This window comes from Tursiops truncatus, chromosome 11, assembly GCF_011762595.2.
Source record: "Tursiops truncatus isolate mTurTru1 chromosome 11, mTurTru1.mat.Y, whole genome shotgun sequence".
Lineage (NCBI taxonomy): Eukaryota > Metazoa > Chordata > Mammalia > Artiodactyla > Delphinidae > Tursiops > Tursiops truncatus.
In genome coordinates, this window is record NC_047044.1 from 53,847,430 (window position 1) to 53,871,735 (window position 24,306).

General features: G+C 39.2%; 1 protein-coding gene across 1 annotated transcript in view; it reads left to right on the top strand.

The window, feature by feature from the left end:
* The first annotated feature begins 22,060 nt into the window (after positions 1 to 22,060).
* Positions 22,061 to 24,306, top strand: part of TAFA2 (TAFA chemokine like family member 2) — a 165,467-nt gene continuing 163,221 nt past the window's right edge. Inside the window, exon 1 of the mRNA XM_019952119.3 lies at positions 22,061 to 22,166. Coding sequence (XP_019807678.1) covers positions 22,061 to 22,166 — 106 coding nt within the window. The remainder of the gene's footprint in view (positions 22,167 to 24,306) is intronic.

Genomic DNA, 24,306 nt, shown 5'->3' on the forward strand with positions numbered 1-24,306 from the left:
GAGCTGCTCTTATGTTGGGTGAATAAATATTTACAATTGTTATATCTTCTTCTTGGATCGATCCCTTGATCAGTATGTAGTGTCCTTCTTTGTCTCTTCTAATAGTCTTTATTTTAAAGTCTATTTTGTCTGATATGAGAATTGCAACTCCAGCTTTCTTTTGATTTCCATTTGTTTGGAATATCTTTTTCCGTCCCCTCACTTTCAGTCTGTATGTGTCCCTAGGTTTGAAGTGGGTCTCTTGTAGACAGCATATATATGGGTCTTGTTTTTGTATCTATTCAGCCAATCTGTGTCTTTTGGTGGGAGCATTCAACCCATTTACATTTCAGGTAATTATCGATATGTATGTTCCTATTACCATTTTCTTAATTGTTTTGGGTTTGTTATTGTAGGTCTTTCCTTCTCTTGTGTTTCTTGCCTAGAGAAGATCCTTTAACATTTGTTGTAAAGCTGGTTTGGTCGTGCTGAACTCTCTCAGCTTTTGCTTGTCTGTAAAGGTTTTAATTTTCCATCAAATCTCTATGAGATCCTTGCTGGGTAGAATAATCTTGGTTGTAGGTTTTTCACCTTCATCACTTGAAATATGTCTTGCCACTCCCTTCTGGCTTGCAGAGTTTCTGCTGAAAGATCAGCTTTATCCCCTTATGGGATTCCCTTGTGTGTTATTTGTTGTTTTTCCCTTGCTGCTTTTAATATGCTTTCTTTGTATTTAATTTTTGACAGTTTGATTAATATGTGTTGGTGTATTTCTCCTTGGATTTATCCTGTATGGGACTCTCTGTGCTTCCTGAACTTGATTAACTATTTCCTTTCCCATATTAGGGAAGTTTTGAACTATAATCTCTTCAAATATTTTCTCAGTCCCTTTCTTTTTCTCTTCTTTTTCTGGAACCCGATAACTCAAATGTTGGTGTGTTTAATGTTGTCCCAGAGGTCTCTGAGACTGTCCTCACTTCTTTTCATTCTTTTTTCTTTATTCTGCTCTGCAGTTCTTATTTCCACTATTTTATCTTCCAGGTCATTTATCCATTCTTATTCCTCAGTTATTCTGATATTGATCCCTTCTAGAGTATTTTTCATTTCATTTATTGTGTTGTTCATCATTGCTTGTTTCACCTTTACTTCCTCTAGGTCCTTTTTAAATGTTTATTGCATTTTCTCTATTCTATTTCCAAGATTTTGGATCATCTTTGCTATTATTATTCTGAATTCTTTTTCAGGTAGACTGCCTATTTCCTCTTTATTTGTTAGGTCTGGTGGGTTTTTATCTTGCTTCTTCATCTGCTGTGTGTTTTTCTGTCTTCTCATTTTGCTTATCTAACTGTGTTTGGGGTCTCCTTTTTGCAGGCTGCATGTTTGTAGTTCCCATTGTTTTTGGTGTCTGTCCCCAGTGGCTAAGGTTGGTTCAGTGGGTTGTGTAGGCTTCCTGGTGGAGTGGACTAGCTCCTGTGTTCTGGTGGATGAGGCTGGATCTTGTCTGTGTGATGGGCAGGTCCACGTCTTGTCGTATGTTTTGGGGTGTCTGTGGACCTATTATCATTTTAGGCAACCTCTCTGCTAATGGGTGGGGTTGTGTTCCTGTCTTGCTAGTTGTTTGGCATAGTGTGTCCAGCACTTAGCTTGCTGGTCGTTGAGTGAAGCTGGGTGTTGGTGTTGAGATGGAGATCTCTGGGAGATTGTCACCGTTTGATATTACATGGAGCTGGGAGGTCTCTTGTGGACCAGTGTCCTGACGTTGGCTCTCCCACCTCAGAGGCACAGCACTGACTCTTGCCTGTAGCACCAAGAGCCTTTCATCCACACAGCTCAGAATAAAAGGGAGGAAAAGTAGAAAGAAAGAAAGAGGATAAAAGAAAATAAAATAAAGTAAGGTAAAATAAAATAAAGTTATTAAAATAAAAAAATAATTATTAAGACAAATTTTTTTTTAAAAGTTAAAAAACGGACATATAGAACCCTAGGACAAATGGTGAAAGCAAAGCTATACAGACAAAATGTCACACAGAAGCATACACATACACACTCACAAAAAGAGGAAAAGGGGAAAAAATCATAAATCTTCCTCTCAAAGTCCACCTCCTCAATTTGGGATGATTCGTGTCTATTCAGGTATTCCACAGATGCAGGGTACATCAAGTTGATCATGGAGATTTAATCCGCTGCTCCTGAGGCTGCTGGGAGAGATTTCCCTTTCTCTTCTTTGTTCTCACAGCTCCCGGAACTCAGCTTTGGATTTGGCCCCGCCTCTGCATGTAGGTCGCCGGAGGGCGTCTGTTCTTCACTCAGACAGGACGGGGTTAAAGGAGCCACTGATTCGGGGGTTCTGGCTCACTCAGGCCAAGGGGAGGGAGGGGTACGGAGTGCGAGGCGAGTCTGCAGCGACAGAGGCCGGTGTGACGTTGAACCAGCCTGAGGCGCGCCATGCGTTTTCCCGGGGAAGTTGTCCCTGGATCCCGGGAACCTGGCAGTGGTGGGCTGCACAGACTCCCCGGAAGGGAGGTGTGGAGAGTGACCTGTGCTTGTACTCGGGCTTCTTGGTGGCAGCAGCAGCAGCCTTAGCTTCTCATTCCCGTTTCTGGGGTCCGCACTGTTAGCCGTGGCTCACACCCGTCTCTGGAGCTCCTTTAAGCAGCGCTCTTAATCCCCTTTCCTCGTGCACTGGGAATCAAAGAAGGAAGAAAAAGTCTCTTGCCTCTTCAGCAGGTCCAGACTTTTCCCTGGACTCCCTCCCGACTAGTCGTGGCGCACTAACCCCTTCAGGCTGTGTTCACGCTGCCAGTCCTCTCCCTGTGCTCTGACCGAAGCCCGAGCCTCAGTTCCCAGCCCCGCCCGCCCCGGTGGGTGAGCACACAAGCCTCTCGGGCTGGTGAGTGCTGGTCGGCACCGATCCTCTTTGCCGGAATCGCCCCGCTTTGCGCCCCGTAACCCTGTTGCTGCGTTCTCCTCCACGGCTCCGAAGCTCCCCACCTCCACCACCCGCAGTCTCCGCCAGTGAAGGTGCTTCTAGTGTGTGGAAACCTTTCCTTCTTCACGGCTCCCTCCCACTGGTGCAGGTCCCGTCCCTATTCTTTTGTCTCTGTTTATTCTTTTTTCTTTTGCCTTACCGAGGTACGTGGGGAGTTTCTTGCCTTTGGAGGTCTGAGGTCTTCTGCCAGCATTCAGTAGGTGTCCTGTAGGAGTTGTTCCACATGTAGATGTATTTCTGATGTATCTGTGGGGAGGAAGGTTATCTCCGCGTCTTACTCTTCCACCATCTTAATAAATCTCCTCCAAATTATTTCCTTTAATAATCATAAAAGTTTTACTTAAAAAGGAAAGAAAGTATTTTGTTATGAAACTTGTATGTAGAATTTAGATGTTAAATGCAGAGCTGGTTATGTTTTTGCCATGCATAATCACAACACTAAATGTTAGGTTTGTGATTTGGCCACCTGTAAAAGGGTGCATATGATTGGAAGTTTTCTTTCTTATTCTATTTAGTGATTCTTCACCCAACAGCTGTGAAATGTCGCCATCTTTGTCATTCAGAAGTGGATGCTTTGCGGGTTGTCAAGCACTGTGCCACCAGGGAAGCCCGATCTACAACTACTTTGAAAGGAGTGAAATACCCCAGTAGGGAGCTTCCCTGGTGGTGCAGTAGTTGAGAGTCCGCCTGCTGATGCAGAGGACACGGGTTTGTGCCCTGGTCCAGGAAGATCCCACATGCTGCGGAGCTGCTGGGCCCATGAGCCATGGCCGCTGGGCCTGCGCCTCCAGAGCCTGTGCTCTGCAATGGCAGAGGCCACAACAGTGAGAGGCCAGTTTACCGAAAAATAATAATAATCATAAAGCAAAATACCCCAACAGGGCATGTAAGAAATATGTGTTTAGTGTTGTCTTCTTGGTGCCTTGTGGAACAGATATTGAGATCAGTCACCTGTTTTTTCCTTATTGAAAAAGGAAGATAATCACAGAAGAATTTTAAATGATGACTGTATCACAGCTAGCATTTATCGATTGATTACTATGTGTCAGGATCTGTGCTTATAACTTTATATAAATTAGCTCATTAACAATTCCAATAGGTATTGTTATTATCTACATACTATGGAAGGAGAAACTGAGGCTTTGTGAAATTAAATAGCATGTCTCTAGCAGCTAGTACGAAGTGAAGTCTCAGCACCCACCACTTATTGAGGAGACTGTCTTTTCTCCATCGTATATTCTTGTCTCCTTTGTTGTAGATTAATTGGCCATAGGTGCCAGTTCATTTAAACCTATAAACATACATAGTAACATTAATAACTTCAGTTAGCATGCTATGTTCCAGCTATCTCTACAGGCGTTTGAGGAGTATTTGTCCTTGTATCTAATGATCCTAGAATTCTGTACATTTATAAATTTGATGTCCATTCTCTGATATCCCAGTATCAATATTCGTTTTGCAGAGCCATCAGAAGACTCTGTTAACCAGTCTTGCTTCCTTTTTTCTAGCCTGTTTCATATTATCTTTAATTCTACAGACTTAGGATAAATTCCTAAAAGTAGATTCATTTTCACCTATGATTATAACACATAAGTTCTTTTATTTGTTGCTCAAATACTTTATTTCCCACTAATTCCTATCCAGGTGGCTATGTTCCAGATATTATTAATAATGTATGATAATCACTGCAAATTGAGTGTCTCCTTTATTCTGGCTTTGTGTTAGATGCTTTATATTCATTGTATTTATTCCTTACAACAGTCCTACCAGTATGTAATAGTATTTATGCATTCCATAGGTGGGCATTGAGGCTCACAGTTGTTAAGTAAACTTGACAAATGCATTTACGTATTATGTGTTGGAGCTAGGATCATATTCGAGTAGGTAGTTCTGACTTGCAAGCCCATGCTCTGAAAGAAGGATCTTTGAATAAATAGTAATACTGCTGATTTATCACATATCTTTCTTTTAAGTTCAAACTGTCACATGATTTCTTGTTAGATATAATGACATTCCTGTTTGAGAAAATAGATGGCATTCCCATTTTATAGATAGAAAAGGAAGGTAAGTGATTCAGTTGTAATAACAGATGCACAGCAATGTGGTTTAGCTTAGCCCTCGTCATTTCAGGTGTCTTTCATAAAGGATTGCTTTACTTTGCCTATAGTGTTTTCGTCTGTTTTGGGTATTAGTGCTCGTAGCCTTAGAATATTGTATGTTTCAGGAAAAATCATTTAAATGATAATACATTTCTATTTCCTATCGTTATGGTCTGTAGGTGGCAAAGGCATTTATGTAAAATCAGCACTTTGGCTGTACATTACTAGGCATAAAGGAAAAGCACTCCTAGGTTTCTATACCCACCTGTATTGTAGGAAAATGAATGGAAGTATAAATTTTGGGTGAAGGAAGGAGGCAATAGTGGTTCTTAAATAAGGCTTATATTTGCTGCCAGGCAATCCTTAGAAACCAGTGGAGCTTTCTTGGCTAAATCTCCAGGGTTGACTTCTTAACTGAATGGAATCTAAAAGGTGCATTCATCATGAAACACTGATGTATCAAAAGAAAAAGAGAAAGAAAATTTTATAACTATGGTTTCCATTTAGAAAGAGTTGAGAACCAGATTTATATTCCAAAGTTTTGCTTTGAAGTTACCTAAAAAGTATGAGCTAATTGGACTAATCATATGACTGGCATACAAAAATGCAACTCTATAAACTTTTGATGATAATTTATAAAATGGGAAATCCAGATTCTATTTATTCAATGGGGAGATTCTAATTCAAATAATGTACATAGTAAGTGTGGTGTGAAATACTATAATGTGATGGTATTGGATATTGGTGTAAAATGAATCCAAATAAATAGCAATAATAAAAATGACTAGAATTGACCACCTCAGCTTCTGGATGATATAACACACACTGTAGGATTATTGGTAGGGTTACATGATTGCCTCTTAAATTTGTTACTATATATTCTTGTATGTACAAAATATATACATACATGAATCTGTTATACTTTAATATGCATCTATATCTATTTAATCTTTATCTATCTACCTACCTATCTACCTACGTATCTATCTAATCTCAATATGGATATCAGTATCTACCTCAAAGATAATTGCTATTTCAGTAAGTAACTTGGATCTCATAGAGTCATAAATGCTAGTCAGGTTGGACATTATTGTTGGATAAAACCAGCAATACAGTGAAATTTGTGGCTCAAGATGTCCTATTTAGTAGGGTTATTATAATAACCTATCAGCAAACAAAGGATAATTTATTTTTGGCAGATACATTTGTCTCTATATAAAATAGGGAAGGACTTGCCAGCAGTATTGAGAGCCATCACTCTAGGCAGCCATTTTCAGACTGTGATCCCAGGATATGGAGCAGAGCAGCACCAGGGCACATGTGAGAAATGCAAAGTCTTGGGTTCCACTCCAGACCTCCTGAGTCAGAAGCCCTGGGACTGGGGTCCAAGCCTTCCAGGTGATCAAATGATGCATGCTCAAGTTTGAAAACCACAGCTTAAAGAAATGAACCTTTCACTGAGGGTTCCTGAACCAAGATGGCGGAGTAGAAGGACGTACTCTCACTCCCTCTTGTGAGAACACCAGAATCACAGCTAACTGCTGGGCAGTCATCGACAGGAAGACACTGGAACTCACCAAAAAAGATACCCCACATCCAAAGACAAAGCAGAAGCCACAATGAGATGGTAGGAAGGGTGCAATCACAGTAAAATCAAATCCCATAACTGCGGTGGGTGACTCACAAACTGGAGAACACATACCACAGAAGTCCAACTACTGGAGTGAAGTTTCTGAGCCCCACATCAGGCTTCTCAATCTGGGGGTACAGCAATGGGAGGAGGACTTCCTAGAGAATCAGACTTTGAAGGTTAGTGGGATTTGATTGCAGGACTTTGACAGGACTGGGGGAAACAGAGGCTCCACTCTTGGAGGGCACACACAAAGTAGTGTGCACATCAGGACACAGGGGAAGGAGCAGTGACACCAGGGGAGACTGAACCAGACCTACCTGCTAGTGTTGGAGGGTCTCCTGTAGAGGTGGGGGATGGCTGTGGCTCACCATGGGGACAAGGACACTGGCAGCAGAAGTTCTGGGAAGTACTCCTTGGCATGAGCCCTCACAGAGTCTGCCATTAGCCCCACCAAAGAGCCCAGGTAGTCTCCAGAGTTGGGTTGCCTCAGGCCAAACCACCAACAGGGAGGGAACTCAGCCCCACCCATCAGCAGTCAAGTGGATTAAAGTTTTACTGAGCTCTGCCCATCAGAGCAACAGCCAGCTCTACCCACCACCAGTCCATCCCATCAGGAAACTTGCACAAGCCTCTTAGCCTCATCCACTAGAAGGCAGACAGCAGAAGCAAGAAGAACTGCAATCCTGCAGCCTGTGGAACAAAAACCACATTCACAGAAAGATAGACAAGATGAAAAGGCAGAGGGCTATGTACCAGATGAAGGAATAAGATAAAACCCCAGAAAAACAACTAAATGAAATGGAGATAGGCAACATTCCAGAAAAGCAATTCAGAATAATGATAGTGAAGATGATCCAGGACCTCAGAAAAAGAATGGAGGCAAAGATTGAGAAGATGCAAGAAATGTTTAACAAAGACCTAGAAGAATTAAAGAACAAACAGAGATGAACAATACAATAACTGAAATGAAAAATACACTAGCAGGAATCAATAGCAGAATAACTGAGGCAGAAGAACGGATAAGTGACCTGGAAGACAGAATGGTGGAATTCACTGCTGCAGAACAGAATAAAGAAAAAAGAATGAAAAGAAATGAAGACAGCCTAAGAGACCTCTGAGACAACATTAAATGCAACAACATTCGTGTTATAGGGGTCCCAGAAGGAGAAGAGAGAGAGAAAGGAACAGAGAAAATATTTGAAGAGATTATAGTAAAAAACTTCCCTAACATGGGAAAGGAAATAGCCACCCAAGTCCAGGAAGTGCAGTGAGTCCCATACAGGATAAACACAAGGAGAAACGTGCTGAGACACATAGTAATCAAATTGGCAAAAATTAAAGAAAAATTATTGACAGCAGCAAGTGAAAAATGACAAATACCATACAAGGGAACTCCCATAAGGTTAACAGCTGATTTCTCAGCAGAAACTCTACAAGCCAGAAGGGAGTGGCATCATATACTTAAAGTGATGAAAGGGAAGAATCTACAAACAAGATTACTGTACCCAGCAAGGATCTCATTCAGATACATGGAGAAATCAAAAGCTTTACAGACAAGCAAAAGCTAAGAGAATTCAGCACCACCAAACCAACTCTACAACAAATGCTAAAGGAACTTCTCTAAGTGGGAAACACAAGAGAAGAAAAGGACCTACAGAAACAAACCCAAAACAATTAAGAAAATGGTAATAAGAACATACATATCGATAATTACCTTAAACGTGAATGGTTAAATGCTCCAACCACATGACACAGGCTTGCTGAATGGATACAAAAACAAGACCCATATATATGCTGTCTATAACAGACCCACTTCAGAGCTAGGGACACATACAGACTGAAAGTGAGGGGATGGAAAAAGACATTCCATTCAAATGGAAATCAAAAGGTAGCTGGAGTAGCAATACTCATATCAGACAAAATAGACTTTAAAATAATGTTACAAGAGACAAGGAAGGACACTACGTAATGATCAAGGGGTCAATCCAAGAAGAAGATATAACAATTATAGATATATATGCACCCAACACAGGAGCACCTCAGTACATCAGGCAACTGCTAACAGCTATAAGAGTAGAAATCGACAGTAACACAATACTAGTGGGGGACTTTAACACCTCACTTACACCAATGGACAGATCATCCAAAATGAAAATAAATAAGGAGACACAAGCTTTAGATGACACAATAGACCAGATAGATTTAATTGATATTTTTAGGACCTTCCATCCAAAAACGGCAAATTACACTTTCTTCTCAATTGGGCATGGAGCATTCTCCAGGATAGATCACATCTTGGTTCACCATTCAAGCCTCAGTAAATTTAAGAAAATTGAACTCATATTAAGCATCTTTTCTAACCACAATGCTATGAGACTAGATATCAATTACAGAAAAAATCTGTAAAAAGTACAAACACATGGAGGCTAAACAATACATTGCTAAATAACTAAGAGGTCACTGAAGAAATCAAAGAGGAAATCAAAAAATACCTACAAATGACAAAACACGATGATCCAAAACCTATGGGATGCAGCAAAAGCAGTTCTAAGATGGAAGTTTATAGATATACAAGCCTACCTCAAGAAACAAGAAAAATCTCAAATAAACAATCTAATCTTACACCTAAAGGAGCTAGAGAAAGAAGAACAAAGCCCAAACTTAGCAGAAGGAAAGAAATCATAAAGATCAGAGCAGAAATAAATGAAATAGAAACAAAGAAAGCAATAGCAAAGATCAATAAAACTAAAATCTGGTTCTTTGAGAAGATAAACAAAATTGATAAACCATTAGCCAGACTCATCAAGAAAAAGAGGGAGAGGACTCAAATCAATAAAATTAGAAATGAAAAAGAAGTTACAACAGGCACTGCAGAAATACAAAGCATCCTAAGAGAGAACTACAAGCAACTCTATGCCTATAAAATGGACAACCTAGAAGAAATGGACACATTTTTAGAATGGTATACCTTCCAAGACTGAACCAGGAAGAAATAGAAAATATAAACAGACCAATCACAAGTAATGAAATTGAAACTGTGATTAAAAATCTTCCAACAAACAAAAGTCTAGGACCAGATGGCTTCACAGGTGAATTTTGTCAAACATTTAGAGAAGAGCTAACACCCATCCTTCTCAAACTCTTCCAAAAAAGCAGAAGAAGCAACACTCCCAAACTAATTCTATGAGGCCACCATCACCCTGATACCAAAACCAGACAAAGATACTAGAAAAAAAAGAAAACTACAGACCAATATCACTGATGAACATAGATGCAAAAATCCTCAACAAAATACTAGCAAACAGAATCCAACAACACATTAAAAGGATCATAAACTATGATCAAGTGGGATTTATCCCAGGGATGCAAGGATTCTTCAATATACGCAGATCAATCTATGTGATACACCATATTAACAAACTGAAGAAGAAAAAACCATATGATCATCTCAATAGATGCAGAAAAAGCTCTCGACAAAATTCAACACCCATTTATCATAAAAACTCTCCAGAAAGTGGACATTGAGGGAACCTATCTCAACATAATAAAGGCCATATGCGACAAACCCACAACAAACATCATTCTCAATGGTGAAAAACTGAAAGCATTTCCTCTAAAATCAGGAACAAGACAAGGATATCCACTCTCACCACTCTTATTCAACATAGTTTTGGAAGTCTTAGCCATGGCAATTAGAGGAGAAAAAGAAATAAAAGGAATACAAATTGGAAAAGAAGAAGTAAAAGTGTCACTGTTTGCAGATGACATGATACTATACATAGAGAATCCTAAAGACACCACCAGAAAACTACTAGAGCTCATCAATGATTTTGGTTAAGTAGCAGGATACAAAATTAATGCACAGAAATCTCTGGCATTCCTATACACTAATGATGAAAAATCTGAAAGAGAAATTAAGGGAACACTCCCATTTACCATTGCAACAAAAAGAATAAAATACCTAGGAATAAACCTACCTAGGGAGAAAGAGACCTGTATGCAGAAAACTATAAGACACTGATGAAAGAAATTAAAGATGACACCAACAGATTGAGAGATATACCATATTCTTGGATTGGAAGAATCAATATTGTGAAAATGACTGCACTACCCAAAGCAATCTACAGATTCAATACAATCCCTATCAAATTACCAATGACATTTTTTACGGAACTAGAACAAAAAATCTTAAAATTTGTATGGAGACACAAAAGACCCCGAATAGCCAAAGCAGTCTTGAGGGAAAAAAACGGAGCTGGAGGAATCAGAATTCCTGACTTCAGACTATACTACAAAGCTATAGTAATCAAGACAATATGGTACTGGCACAAAAACAGAAATATAGATCAATGGAACAAGATAGAAAGCCCAGAGATAGACCCACGCACCTATGGTCAACTAATCTATGGCAAAGGAGGCAAGGATATACAATGGAGAGGGGACAGTCTTTTCAATAAATAGTGTTGGGAAAACTGGACAGCTACATGGAAAAGAATGAAATTAGAACACTCCCTAACACCATACATAAAAATAAACTCAAAATGGATTAGGGACCTAAATGTAAGACCAGACATTATAAAACTCTTAGAGGAAAACATAGGAAGAACACCCTTTGACATAAATCACAGCAAGATCTTTTTTGATCCACCTCCTAGAGTAATGGAAATAAAACCAAAAATAAACAAATGGTACTTGGTGAAACTTCAAAGCTTTTGCACAGCGAAGGAAACCATAAACAATACAAAAAGACAACCTTCAGAATGGGAGAAAATATTTGCAAATGAATCAACGGACAATCGATTAATCTCCAAAATATATAAACAGCTCATGCAGCTCAATATTGGAAAAGCAAACAACCCAATCCAAAAATAGGCAGAAGACCTAAATAGGCATTTCTCCAAAGAAGACATACAGATGGCCAAGAAGCACATGAAAAGCTGCTCAACATCACTAATTATTAGAGAAATGCAAATCAAAACTACAATGAGGTATCACCTCACACCAGTTAGAATGGGCATCATCAGAAAATCTACAAACAACCAATGCTGGAGAGGGTGTGGAGAAAAGGGAACCCTCTTGCACTGTTGGTGGGAATGTAAATCGATACAGCCACTATGGAGAACAGTATGGAGGTTCCTTAAAAAACTGAAAGTAGAATTACCATATGATCCAGCAATCCCACTACTGGGCATATACCCAGAGAAAACCATAATTCAAAAAGACACATGCACCCCAATGTTCATTGCAGCACTGTTTACAATAGCCAGGTCATGGAAACAATCTAAATGCCCATCGACAGACGGATGGATAGAGAAGATGTAGTACATATATACAACGGAATATGACTCAGCCATAAAAAGGATCGAAACTGGGTCATTTGTTGAGACATGGATGGATCTAGAGACTGTTATATAGAGTGAAGTAAGTCAGAAAGAGAAAAACACATATCATATATTAAAGCATTCGATAAAAATGGAAATCTAGAAAAATAGTACAGATGAACCAGTTTGCAGGGCAGAAATTGAGACACAGATGTAGAGAACAAACGTATGGACACCAAGGCTGGAAAGCAGCAGGGGGGTGGTGGTGGTGGTGTGATGAATTGGGCGATTGGGTTTGACATGTATACACTGATGTGTATAAAATTGATGACTAATAAGAACCTGCTGTATAAAAAAGTAAATAAAATTCAAAAACTCAAAAATAAAATAAAATAGTGAAATTAAAAGTAATAATAACAATAACTTATGGTAATAATAATAATATTGTAATAATAACATATTTGTAGAGCATAGAAGTTTACAAAAACTTTTAGTCTTCTTAGTCTACCCTGACATTGGTATTTTTGACTTATCTCTTCCTTCTAGCTCTTTCCCATCACCTGTTCAAGTCTGTCTCTTTTGCTACCATTTTATCTTTACTTCCCTTCTCAGCATGTCTCTTGAAAGATTAGTAATTTAGTCTGCTTTCATTTGTTTTCATCTCCCACTCTCCTCACTTCATTTTGTATCACTCCACCAGTATGTACACTGTTCTTTCCATTGGCATTCTTAGCTTCTTAGTGTAGCTGACATTTAGCTGTTTAAAATAGAAGAAGTAATAAAAACTTCTTCATTAAAAAGGATTCATTTGTTCTGATTCTAAAATCAATGCACTCATTCCTTCATCAAACATACATTGATGTTCTGTGATGTAGGTATTGTTCTGTGTGCTGGAGCAGTGACTAATAGAGAGGATCTTAGACTTCCCTGGTGGTCCAGTGGTTAAGATTCCATGCTTCCAATGCAGGGGGCACAGGTTCGATCCCTGGTTGGGGAAGTTCTGCATGGTGTGGCCAAAAAAAAAAAAAAAAAAGAGAGGATCTTGCTTCAGAGAAATAACATTTTAATGGGAGAAAAAGAAAATAAATGCCTCAAATATATAAATAAGTGAATAAGATAATTTCAGATATAATAAATGAAGAAAATACAGATGGTTCCCAATTTACAATGGTTTAACTTACCATAGTGGGAAAGTTATATACATTCGGTAGAACCTATACTTTGAATTTTGATCTTTAACCAGGCTAGCAGTATATGGTACAATACTTGCTCCTGATACTGGGCAACATGGGCGAACTGCAGCTTCCTTCAGCCACGTGATCCCAAGGGTAAACAACTTCTGCACTTAGAACCATTCTGCACCCATACAACCATTCTGTTTTTCATTTTCAGTACAGTATTCAATGAATTAATGAGATATTCAACACTTCATTATAAAATAGGCTTTACGTTAGATGGTTTTGCCCAACTGTAGGCTAATGTAAGCATTCTGAGCATGTTTAAGGTAGACTAGGCTGAGCTATGATGTTTTGTAGGTTAGGTGTATCAAAGCATTTTCAACTTACAATGGGTTTATCTGGATGTAACTCCATTGTAAGTTGAGGAAGATCTGCACTACAGAATATTGGGAGCAAGAGAGACTGGGGTGGGTGTCTCTGGACTCTGAAGGGCAAGATGCTCAGGAGGTGCTCTCTGTGGAGGTGGTCATGAACTGAAATTGACCGTGCAAAGACTAGAGGGAGAGCCTTCAAGGCAGAGCTAACATTTAATGTGAGGTCTAGAACAAGCTTGGCACAGGGACATTGGCTTGTCTTGGGTGCTAGATGATGAGTAGATCTCCACACCTGCCCAGCAGATCTTAAGAGGTTTTACTGGGGTTCAGTCACGTATTCAGTCCAGATGGTCTCGGCAACACATTACTCTCAAGGCTACATCCTTGGAACAGCTCCCACTATGGGCACGGTGGGCAGAATGTACATTCCAAGGACAGGGGAGGGAGTGAGGAGCCTCAGACTGCCTGGGTACAGCTTGAGGGTCAACTGGTGGTCATGTCCTCTGACAGAGGGACAGAGGGAAGGCTAGTGTGGCTGAAGTGTAGGGAAAGAGGGGAACAGGGCTGTGAAGTGAGGTCAGAGAGGTTGAGGGGGGAGATGCTGAGCTTTCTCTCCAATGAGAAATTTAGATTTTTAATCTCATTTTAATAGGTAGGTAAATTCTGAGGTTTTCATCAAGGAGTGGGGTGCAGTATTATCTGATTTACATTCTTTAAGTCTCATTCTGGTCCCTATCAGGAGAGAAGGAACTTGACTTACCAGTTGGGGCATGCTACCTCAAGGTTAAATTCCTGTACTAGATTTGGCAATTAAAGTTCATGTCATTGTAATTAGTTAATACTAGGTGGGTATGAATGTTAGACCAACGTAGAGAAATGTCCTAAAAAAGACTTTTGTTATGTATTGCCACAGAAGTGCCTTAAGCTCTAGGTGAGGCCAGGTGGTTGGATTCTGGGCCGAAGCTTTTATCTCCTTTGTATATAAGCCTTTCCCACCTTGTTTCCCCTTCCATCTTCTCTTCTCTAGATCAGTTAAACTTACCTTCGTTTTTTACAGGAAAGTGATTTTTCTAGCAGCATAACAGTTTTTCAGCTCTTGCTTATTTATAATTAAGTGCACTTTTAATATCAGTGGGGAGGCAAAGGGTTTTAACACCATTCAAACACCTACATCTCAGTGAATAAAACTGAAACATGTAATACAGAAGAGAAGAGCAGAAGAAAGTCTGGAGATTTAATTGTCAGTCCTCTACTTTGACAACTTTTCACTTCAACATCTTTCACTGTCAAGGTTACCATTTCTGAATTATCCTGTTTCCCTTGTCTTGCCAGGTGCTGCTGCTTGGGGAGCAATTTCAAAGTTTCATCCTCTCTGAATTTATCCTTCAGTTTCCAGTTTCTTCTTCCCTCAGCTTTTGCTGTTATAAAATTCACTTAAATTTTGCTTTTTTTTTTTAAACAGATAAATGTGACAATTCTGAAAGTGCTTTCGGCCCTTGACTGTGGTGGAAGTTTTTAAACTGATACCTGGTGTTCAGCACATTGAATGAGAAGTGAATGCCCCCTCCTTCTGTGCTCTTGTACAAAGTCCAGAAAAAGTGTATCATTCAGCTTTTTTTCTTTTGGGTTTTCTTCTTTGGTGATGCCCCTTTGTCCAAATTCCTTCATTGCCCTATTATACTTCAGTTTGCTCAAACTTGGTTGTTATTTAAAAATCAGTTAGAATAAATCACATTACAGATTGGATTTCTCCCTTCTCTTTTTCTTCTTGTCCACGGTGCCCTTTCTTTTCTTCCTTCCTCCTACCCCTTTCCCACTTTCTTCTTCCTGTGTGTCCCTTCCTAGTTTTATCCTAAAATAGTGACACATACTTGCTTGTTGTTGACAAGTACACAGTATATTTGGGTCTACCACATGACATGACCAGCGTTCAGCAAATACTCATTTGCTAGTTATTGAGCTGAAACTTGGGCCATGCCCTAGGTATTTCCAAATGTGTGGCACACAGTCCCTATCTTTAGGAATCTTATATGACAGTGAAGGATGGAGATAAGTAAATAGAAAATTATATTACGTGTGGCAAGTGCCTAGTATGTAAAAGTAGGGCACTTAACGAGGTCTTGCCCAAATCCTATAGGAGGAATTCTAACCTGCACCCTGACCAATGAATAGAAGTTAGAATTTTGAAGAGTGGATGGGGTGAGGGGTGGGTGGCTAATATGTTTCAGGTGACAAGGAGGTGCGATTTAGCTGGAAGCCCTGGAAGAAATTTTGTAGAGTTAAAATGCTGACTATGAGTGTATGTGGAGAGAGAGATGGAGAAGAATGGAGTAAAATAAGATTGGAGATGTAAAGAGAAAGGTTTTTTTGTTTTTTTCCCTGATACCAACACAAGTTTTGTGTAACCCTGCTAAGGATTATGGCCTTCTTCTTTTTTTTTTTCAAAATAGAAGGGAATCATGTGAAGGTTATAATCATATGAAGGGTGTCTCATGATCATAGTTACATGTTTGACTACAGCATAGAAAAATGCATTACACTCAGTCAACAGTATTTATCAGGCACTTACTAAGTACTACATATGGCAAATAGAGTCATGGAAAAAGCAGACACAGACCCTGCCTTCAATTCCAGAGGATGACAATATTGGCAGCAGGAAGTCCAGTTAGGAAGCTGTGTGTTGCCCATGAGAAATTTTGGTGGTCCGAATTGCAGTATTGCAGTAGATATGGAAATAAGTGTAAGATTAACAGATATTCAGGAAATAGTATTGACAGAACATGGTAATTGACTGGACTGGCGTGGGGGTGGTATGAGAGGGAAGACAGGGGTCTTTACAGACTTCCAAATGTTGACCGGCATTCTCCTTCCTTTTTTAGTTTGACAGCCTGGTGACTTTGTGGTGTTTCTGTTTCCATATGTCTAGTTACCAGTTTGACCAGGTGTCAGTTCTGTCATCCCATTTGGTGGGTGGACAATGGTATGGAAAATACAATGGGTCATTGACCTTGTAGCAGAGGCCGTTTGCTATGGGAAACCTATTATCAAGAATTATGCTAAGCAGCTCTTCTTGTCAGATGAATTTTGCTAAACTGTTCATTCTGTTATAGGATATGCAGTCCAATATAGTCACAGGGATTGGATGTAGAAGAGCAGGCAGGATAGCTGCAAAAATGTGAGAAAAGTAGGAGCTCATAACAAAGCTATTAGTAAGAGTGCCCCCTCTGCAAAACAAACACAAAGGCAATAGAATGGAAGATTTTAAATGGGCATTTGGTTTACTGAGAGTGAATAATAAACCAGATTATTTCTTTAAGACACTTCCTGAGGACATAAGTATCCTGTATTACACTGTGAAGAAAGGTTTCTGGAAAATGCTGCACACTCAGATATGCCTCTGGTTAAAAAAAAGAAAACATCTGGTTAAGTTTGTTGAACCCAGAATTTTGCAAATCTATTTGCCCCCTTTGTTTTTCACTAATACCGTATTAACATTCTGTGAAAGTGATGCCTCACAGAACACACAGATTAGGAAAATGCTGGTCTAATCAAGTAATGACCATAGTAATGGTTAATACTTATTGAGCATTTATTATCTTCTATGCATAGTGTTAAATTTTTTTCATGAACTATCTCATTTAGTTTTCATACAAACAATACTATGAGGTAGATATTGTTGTTATTCTCTCTTTTTTTTTTTTTTGGTTGCAGAATTTATTTTTTCTAAATTCTTTTTTTTTTAACATCTTTATTGGGGTATAATTGCTTTACAATGTTGTGTTAGTTTCTGCTTTATAACAGGGTTAATCAGTTATACATATACATATATACCCATATCTCCTCCCCCTTGCATCTCCCTCCCACCCTCCCTACCACCCCTCTAGGTGGTCACAAAGCACCAAGCTGATCTCCCTGTGCTATGCAGCTGCTTCCCACTAGCTATCTATTTTACATTTGGTAGTATATATATGTCCATGCCACTCTCTCACTTCATCCAGCTTACCCTTCTCCCTCCCCATGTCCTCAGGTCCATTCTCTGTCTACGTCTTTATTTCTGCCCTGCCCCTAGGTTCTTCAGAAACTTTTTTTTTTTAAGATACCATATATATGTGTTAGCATACGGCATTTGTTTTTCTCTTTCTGACTTACTTCACTCTGTATGACAGTCTCTAGGTCCATCCATCTCACTAAAATAACTCAATTTCGTTTCTTTTTATGGCTGAGTAATATTCCATTGTATATATGTGCCACACCTTCTTTATCCATTCATCTGTCGATGGACACTTAGGTTGCTTCCATGTCCTGGCTATTGTAAATAGAGCTGCAATGAACATTGTGGTACATAACGCTTTTTGAATTATGGTTTTCTCAGGGTATATGCCCAGTAGTGGGTGCTGGGTCATATGGAAGTTCTATTTTTAGATTTTTTAGGAACCTCCATACTGTTCTCCATAGTGGCTGTATCAATTTACATTCCACCAACAGGACAGGAGGGTTCCCTTTTCTCCACACCCTCTCCAGCATTTATTGTTTGTAGATTTTTTGTTGACGGCCATTCTGACTGGTGTGAGGTGATACCTCATTGTCATTTTGATTTGCATTTCTCTAATGATTAGTGATGTTGAGCATCCTTTCATGTGTTTGTTGGCAATCTGTATATCTTCTTTGGAGAAATGTCTATTTAGGTCTTCTGCCCATTTTTGGATTGGGTTTTTTGATTTTTTGATATTGAGCTGCATGAACTGCTTGTAAATTTTGGAGATTAATCCCTTGTCAGTTGCTTCATTTGCAAATATTTTCTCCCATTCTGAGGTTGTCTTTTCATCTTGTTTATGTTTTCCTTTGTTGTACAAAAGCTTTGGAGTTTCATTAGGTTTATTTGTTTATTTTTGTTTTTATTTCCCTTTCTCTAGGAGGTGAGTCAAAAAGGATCTTGCTGTGATTTATGTCATAGAGTGTTCTGCCTATGTTTTCCTCTAAGAGTTTTAGAGTGTCTGGCCTTACATTTAGGTCTTTAATCCATTTTGAGTTTATTTTTGTGTATGGTGTTAGGGAGTGTTCTAATTTCATTCTTTTACATGTAGCTTCTTTTACATGTAGCTTCTTGGATCGATCCCTTGATCATTATGTAGTGTCCTTCTTTGTCTCTTGTAATAGTCTTTAAAGTCTATTTTGTCTGATATGAGAATTGCTACTCTTGCTTTCTTGTGATCTCCATTTGTATGGAATATCTTTTTCCACCCCCTAACTTTCAGTCTGTATGTGTCCCTAGGTCTGAAGTGGGTCTCTTGTAGACAGCATATATATGGGTCTTGTTTCTGTGTCCATCCAGCCAGTCTATGTCTTTTGGTTGGATCATTTAATCCATTTCCATTTAAAGTAATTATCAATATGTATGTTCCTATTACCATTTTCTCAATTGTTGTGGGTTTTATTTTTGTAGGTCTTTTCCTACTCTTATGTTTCCTGCCTAGAGAAGTTCCTTTAGCATTTGTTGTAAAGCTGTTTTGTGGTGCTGAATTCTCTAAGATTTTTCTTGTTTTGTAAAGGTTTTGATTTCCTTGTCGAATCTGAATGAGATCCTTGCTGGGCAGAGTAATCTTGCTTGTAGCTTTTTCCCTTTCATCTCTTTAAATATGTTCTGCCACTCCCTTCTGGCTTGGAGAGTTTCTGCTGAAAGATCAGCTGTTAACCTTATGGGGACTCCCATGTCTGTTATTTGTTGCTTTTCCCTTGCTGCTTTTAATATTTTTTCCTTGTATTTAATTTTTGACTGTTTGATTAATATGTGTCTTGACGTGTTTCTCCTTGGATTTATCATCTATGGGATTCTCTGAGCTTTCTAGACTTGATTATTTCCTTTCCCATATTAGGGAAATTTTCAACTATAATCTCTTCAAATATTTCTCAGTCCCTTTCTTTTTCTCTTCTTCTTCTGGGACCCCTATAATTCGAATGTTGGTGCATTTAATGTTGTCCCAGAGGTCTCTGAGACTGTTGTCAATTCTTCTCATTCTTTTTTCTTTTTTCTGGTCTGAGGTAGTTATTTCCACTATTTTATCTTCCAGGTCACTTATCCATTCTTCTGCCTCTGTTATTCTGCTATTGATTCCTTCTAGAGATTGTTAAATTTCATTCATTGTTCTGTTCATCATTGTTTGTTTGCTCCTTAGTTCTTCTGGGTCCTTGTTAAACGTTTCTTGTATTTTCTATTTCCAAGATTTTGTATCATGTTTACTATCATTACTCTGAATTTTTTTTCAGGTAGGCTGCCTATTTCCTCTTCATTTTTTGGTGTGGTGTGTTTTTACTTTGCTCCTTCATCTGCTGTGTGTTTCTATGTCTTGTCATTTTGCCTCACTTACTGTGTTTGGGGTCTCCTTTCACAGGCTGCAGTTTCATATTTCCTGTTGTTTTTGGTGTCTGCCCCCAGTGGGTAACATTTGTTCAGTGGGTTGTGTAGGCTTCCTGGTGGAGGGGACTAGTGCCTGTGTTCTGGTGGATAAGGCTGGATCTTGTCTTTCTGGTTGGCATGACCGTGTCCAGTGGTGTGTTTTGTGGTGTCTGTGACATTATTATGATTTTAGGCAGCCTCTCTGCTAATGGGTGGGGTTGTGGTTCTGCATTGCTAGTTGTTTGGTGTAGGGTGTCCGGCACTCTGGCTGCTGGTTTTGAGTGGAGCTGGGTCTTACCGTTGAGATGGAGATCTCTGGGAGAGCTTTTGCTGTTTAATATTCCATCGAGCCGGGTAGTCTCTGGTGGACTAGTGTCCTGAACTCAGCTCTGCCACCTCAGAAGCACATGCCTGACACCCAGCTGGGCTCACCAAGACCCTGTCAACCACACAGCTCAGAAGAAAAAGGAGAAGGAAAGAAAGAAAGAAAGAAAGAGAGAGAGAGAGAGAGAGAGAGAGAGAGAGAGAGAGGAAGGAAGGAAGGAAGGAAGGAAGGAAGGAAGGAAGGAAGGAAGGAAGGAAGGAAGAAAAGAAAGTTATTAAAATAAAAAATAAAAATTATTAAAAAGTAAAAAAAAAGAAAGAAAGGAGCAACCAAACCAAAAAACAATCCACCAATGATAAGAAGAGCTTAAAAACTATACTAAAAAAACACAAAAAACAAAAAAACGGATAGACAGAACCGTAGGACAAATGGTAAAAGCAAAGCTCTACAGACAAAATCACACAAAGGCCACCGCCTCAATTTGGGCTGATTCATTGTCTATTCAGGTATTACAGAGATGCAGGGGACATCACGTTGATTGTGGAGATTTATTCTCTTGCTCCTGTGGCTGCTGAGAGAGGTTTCCCTTTCTCTTCTTTGTTCTCACAGGTTCTGGGGTTCAGCTTTGGATTGGCCCTTCCTCTGCGTGTAGGTCGCCTTAGGGCATCTGTTCTTCGCTGAGACAGGATGGGGTTAAAGTAGCAGCTGATTAGGGGGCTCTGCCTCACTCAGGCCGGAGGGAGGGAGGGCATGGAATGTGCGGCAAGCCTGCAGCGGCAGAGGCCGGCATGACGTTGCAACAGCCTTAGGCGCCCCGTGTGTTCTCCTGGGGAAGTGGTCCCTGGATCATGGGACCCTGGCAGTGGCGGGCTGCACAGGCTCCCAGGAGAGAGGTGTGGATAGTGACCTGTGCTTGCACACAGGCTTCTTGGTGGCTGCAGCAGCAGCCTTAGCGTTTCATGCCCGTCTCTGGTGTCCCCACTGATCTGTGTATCTCTAGTAGTAGTGTTGTACAGTAAGGTGACTTTTTTTTTTTTTTGCGGTACACGGGCCTCTCACTGTTTTGGCCTCTCACTGTTTTGGCCTCTCCCATTGCGGAGCACAGGCTCCGGACGCGCAGACCCAGCGGCCATGGCTCACAGGCCCAGCCGCTCCGCGGCATACGGGATCTTCCCAGACCGGGGCACGAACCCGTGTCCCCTGCATCGGCAGGTGGACTCTCAACCACTGTGCCACCAGGGAAGCCTGTAAGGTGACTTTTTAAAAACACATTAGGAATAATAGATTTGAAGTGACTTTATTCTATGTAGGGATTCATCACACACATTTTATCTAAACTGTTTACCCTGACCATTTGACCTGGCCTTGAAGAAGGTTTTGTTTTGTTTGTTTTTCTTAAAGTAGAATAAGTCACTTATATAAAGATTATTCAAACAACTGTGCCTTGGATTTTTTGAATAAGTTGAATCTATATTTATATGGAAAGAAAAATGGTAATGTTTCCCAGTTGATTTAGGCTGTTAAGTGAAATAAGATTGACTGAGGTAGGGCCTCTCTTACCTCTTGCATTGTATCAAGGTACTTTATTTGGAAAACTTTAATATTTTTTCTGTTCATAGTTTATATAGAGTGAATAGCATTTTAATATAAGGAATGCAAATTGAGGTGTTAAGGTGTCATGGGAAGCTTTAAATGTAGCACGGTTATAATGGAGAAGCAATGGTTTCACATACTTAGGATTTTTATTATTATTTTTTTTATTTGCAGGATGAGTAAGAGATACTTACAGAAAGCAACAAAAGGAAAACTGCTAATAATAATATTTATTGTAACCTTGTGGGGGAAAGTTGTGTCCAGTGCAAACCATCATAAAGGTAAGCTGTTCTGTTTTCTTCCTCAGCTCTCTGAGGAAGGGGACTCCCTTTAACACAAACTATTATGTTCTGCTTTTACTGGTCAGTTAATTTTACTAAATGTGGGTCTGCCCATGGCAATTCTCTTTAAGTAAAAATGCAGAAAGAGTTATTCTTAATATGGCTTTGATAGGTAATGAATGATTATTTAAATGTTTCCAGGATTACTGACACTTCTGCAAATAATGTTCAGAGAGTATGGAATCGTGACTTTGTTTTCTTCTTAGCATTTCCATTTTTAAGATAATGATGTTAAAATGTTGAGTTGACACGTAATAAAGATGAGTTTCAAATTGCAGTCATCCTATAATGAAACCATCTTTAATGATATGTGTCTTAATAATACGTATACATGTAAATTTCCTTTCCGTGCTTTTTGTAGGTCATATTTCTTCATGCCAGAGTACATCTTTGGCCACTCTTTTGATTCTACCCCAGTATGATATTAAGAAGGCTCAATTCTGCCATAGAACAGGGTGACGATATTTGTTTTATATGTGTGTGTTAAGCTTGACAGCTCAAAATTATGCCCTTTCTGTTCTCTTTTCTGAGCATAAGACTCAGTATAGTGAATACTTTTTCCAAATGAATTAAAATTCCATTTACTTTTATTTTAGTCTATTTCTGGACTGTCCCTACCATGATCAAGTATTCATAACCTGAAAAGTCAATTTAGATTTTTCTGTGAAATATGATTTTACAATTCTGTTCTCTTTCCTCTGTAAAGTCCGCAGACTAGCAACTTAGTTTCTTGTTTTATTTTTGATTGAAGAGAAAGTTAAGACTGCCTTGAATTTTGTAACACTTAAAATAGTTACACATGTGCATTTAATTAGCATTTAATTACGGAACAAGTACACCAGGGAATGGAAAGATGTGGTGTGAGGGAGGGATGCTTATAAGACAAAATCTTTTCCCCCTGTGTTTAAAACCAAAAAGAGTCATCTTTCAAAATATGAATTTTATAAAGAGGTCCTTCATATTTCACAATCCTGTTTTTGCCCCACTGTGTGTGTGTGTGTGTGTGTGTGTGTGTGTGTGTGTGTGTGCGTGCATTTCTTCTTTTCTTTAGTACAGCACTTGGATCCACAGATAAAACTTTAAATTCTCTTGAATAAGGGTTACTGGTATAAAATTAAGAAGTTGTTAAGGAAGATGTTATCCACGTGTCTCCAAATTGGCTACAGTGAACCAAACTGAAGGACAAAGCAGCCTTAAATACTTACCTTGTAAAAAGGGGCAAACCACTGGGTCCAGGCCCCATGCCTTGGGCTTAACAGGGGAAGACACATCGTCCATACATGGTCACCCCAGTGCACCTTCCCAGCCTATAAAAGTAGAATTGAGAGCTTTGGGGGAGATTCATAGTAATTGTGGGTGTCATCCCAGCAAAGCAAGGGTTCATGATAAGGATGCTTTCTCATCTCCAAAGCCAAGTGATGGGATCTCTAAGAGAATCATTCATGAGGACTGCTCCGCAGTGAATATTGCATACAATTTTTAAAGCTGTTTTTAAGAATTTTTAAGTTGTGTTATGTTCTATGCTAACTCCAAAACTAAGATCTTTTCTTACTTTTTGCCGAAAAATATATTTCTTGAACATAAGAGATTATACCTTGACTCAGAAAACTCAAAGTGCCAAACTCAAAGTTCTAAAACATTATAGAAGATAAACTTTTGTGTTGTTTTGCTGATCCATTTCCACCCTACCAAGAATATTTTGGAGGAAGAATTTAGGAAAGATTTCTCTGCCTCTCCCTCTTTCCCCTTTTCCTTTCTTTCTTCCCTTTACATTTTCCATGCAAAATGCCCCCTTTGTTTAAACTGTTTTACATTTAATAAGTGTAATGTACATATATGTTTTAGGACCTATTCATAAAACGAACACAAGTGTGCTCACCCCCGAGTTGAGACATGTAACATATCTAATTCTCTTGAACCTGATTGTGTCTGCCACTCTAATTTCATTCCTTTGCCTCCTTACCCAAGATAATCACTATTCTAAATTTTGTGATCATAATTCCCTTACTTTTATTTATAATTTCACCATGTATTTATACCTATCCAAATGGCATGCTGCTTAATTCTGTTGTTATTGAAT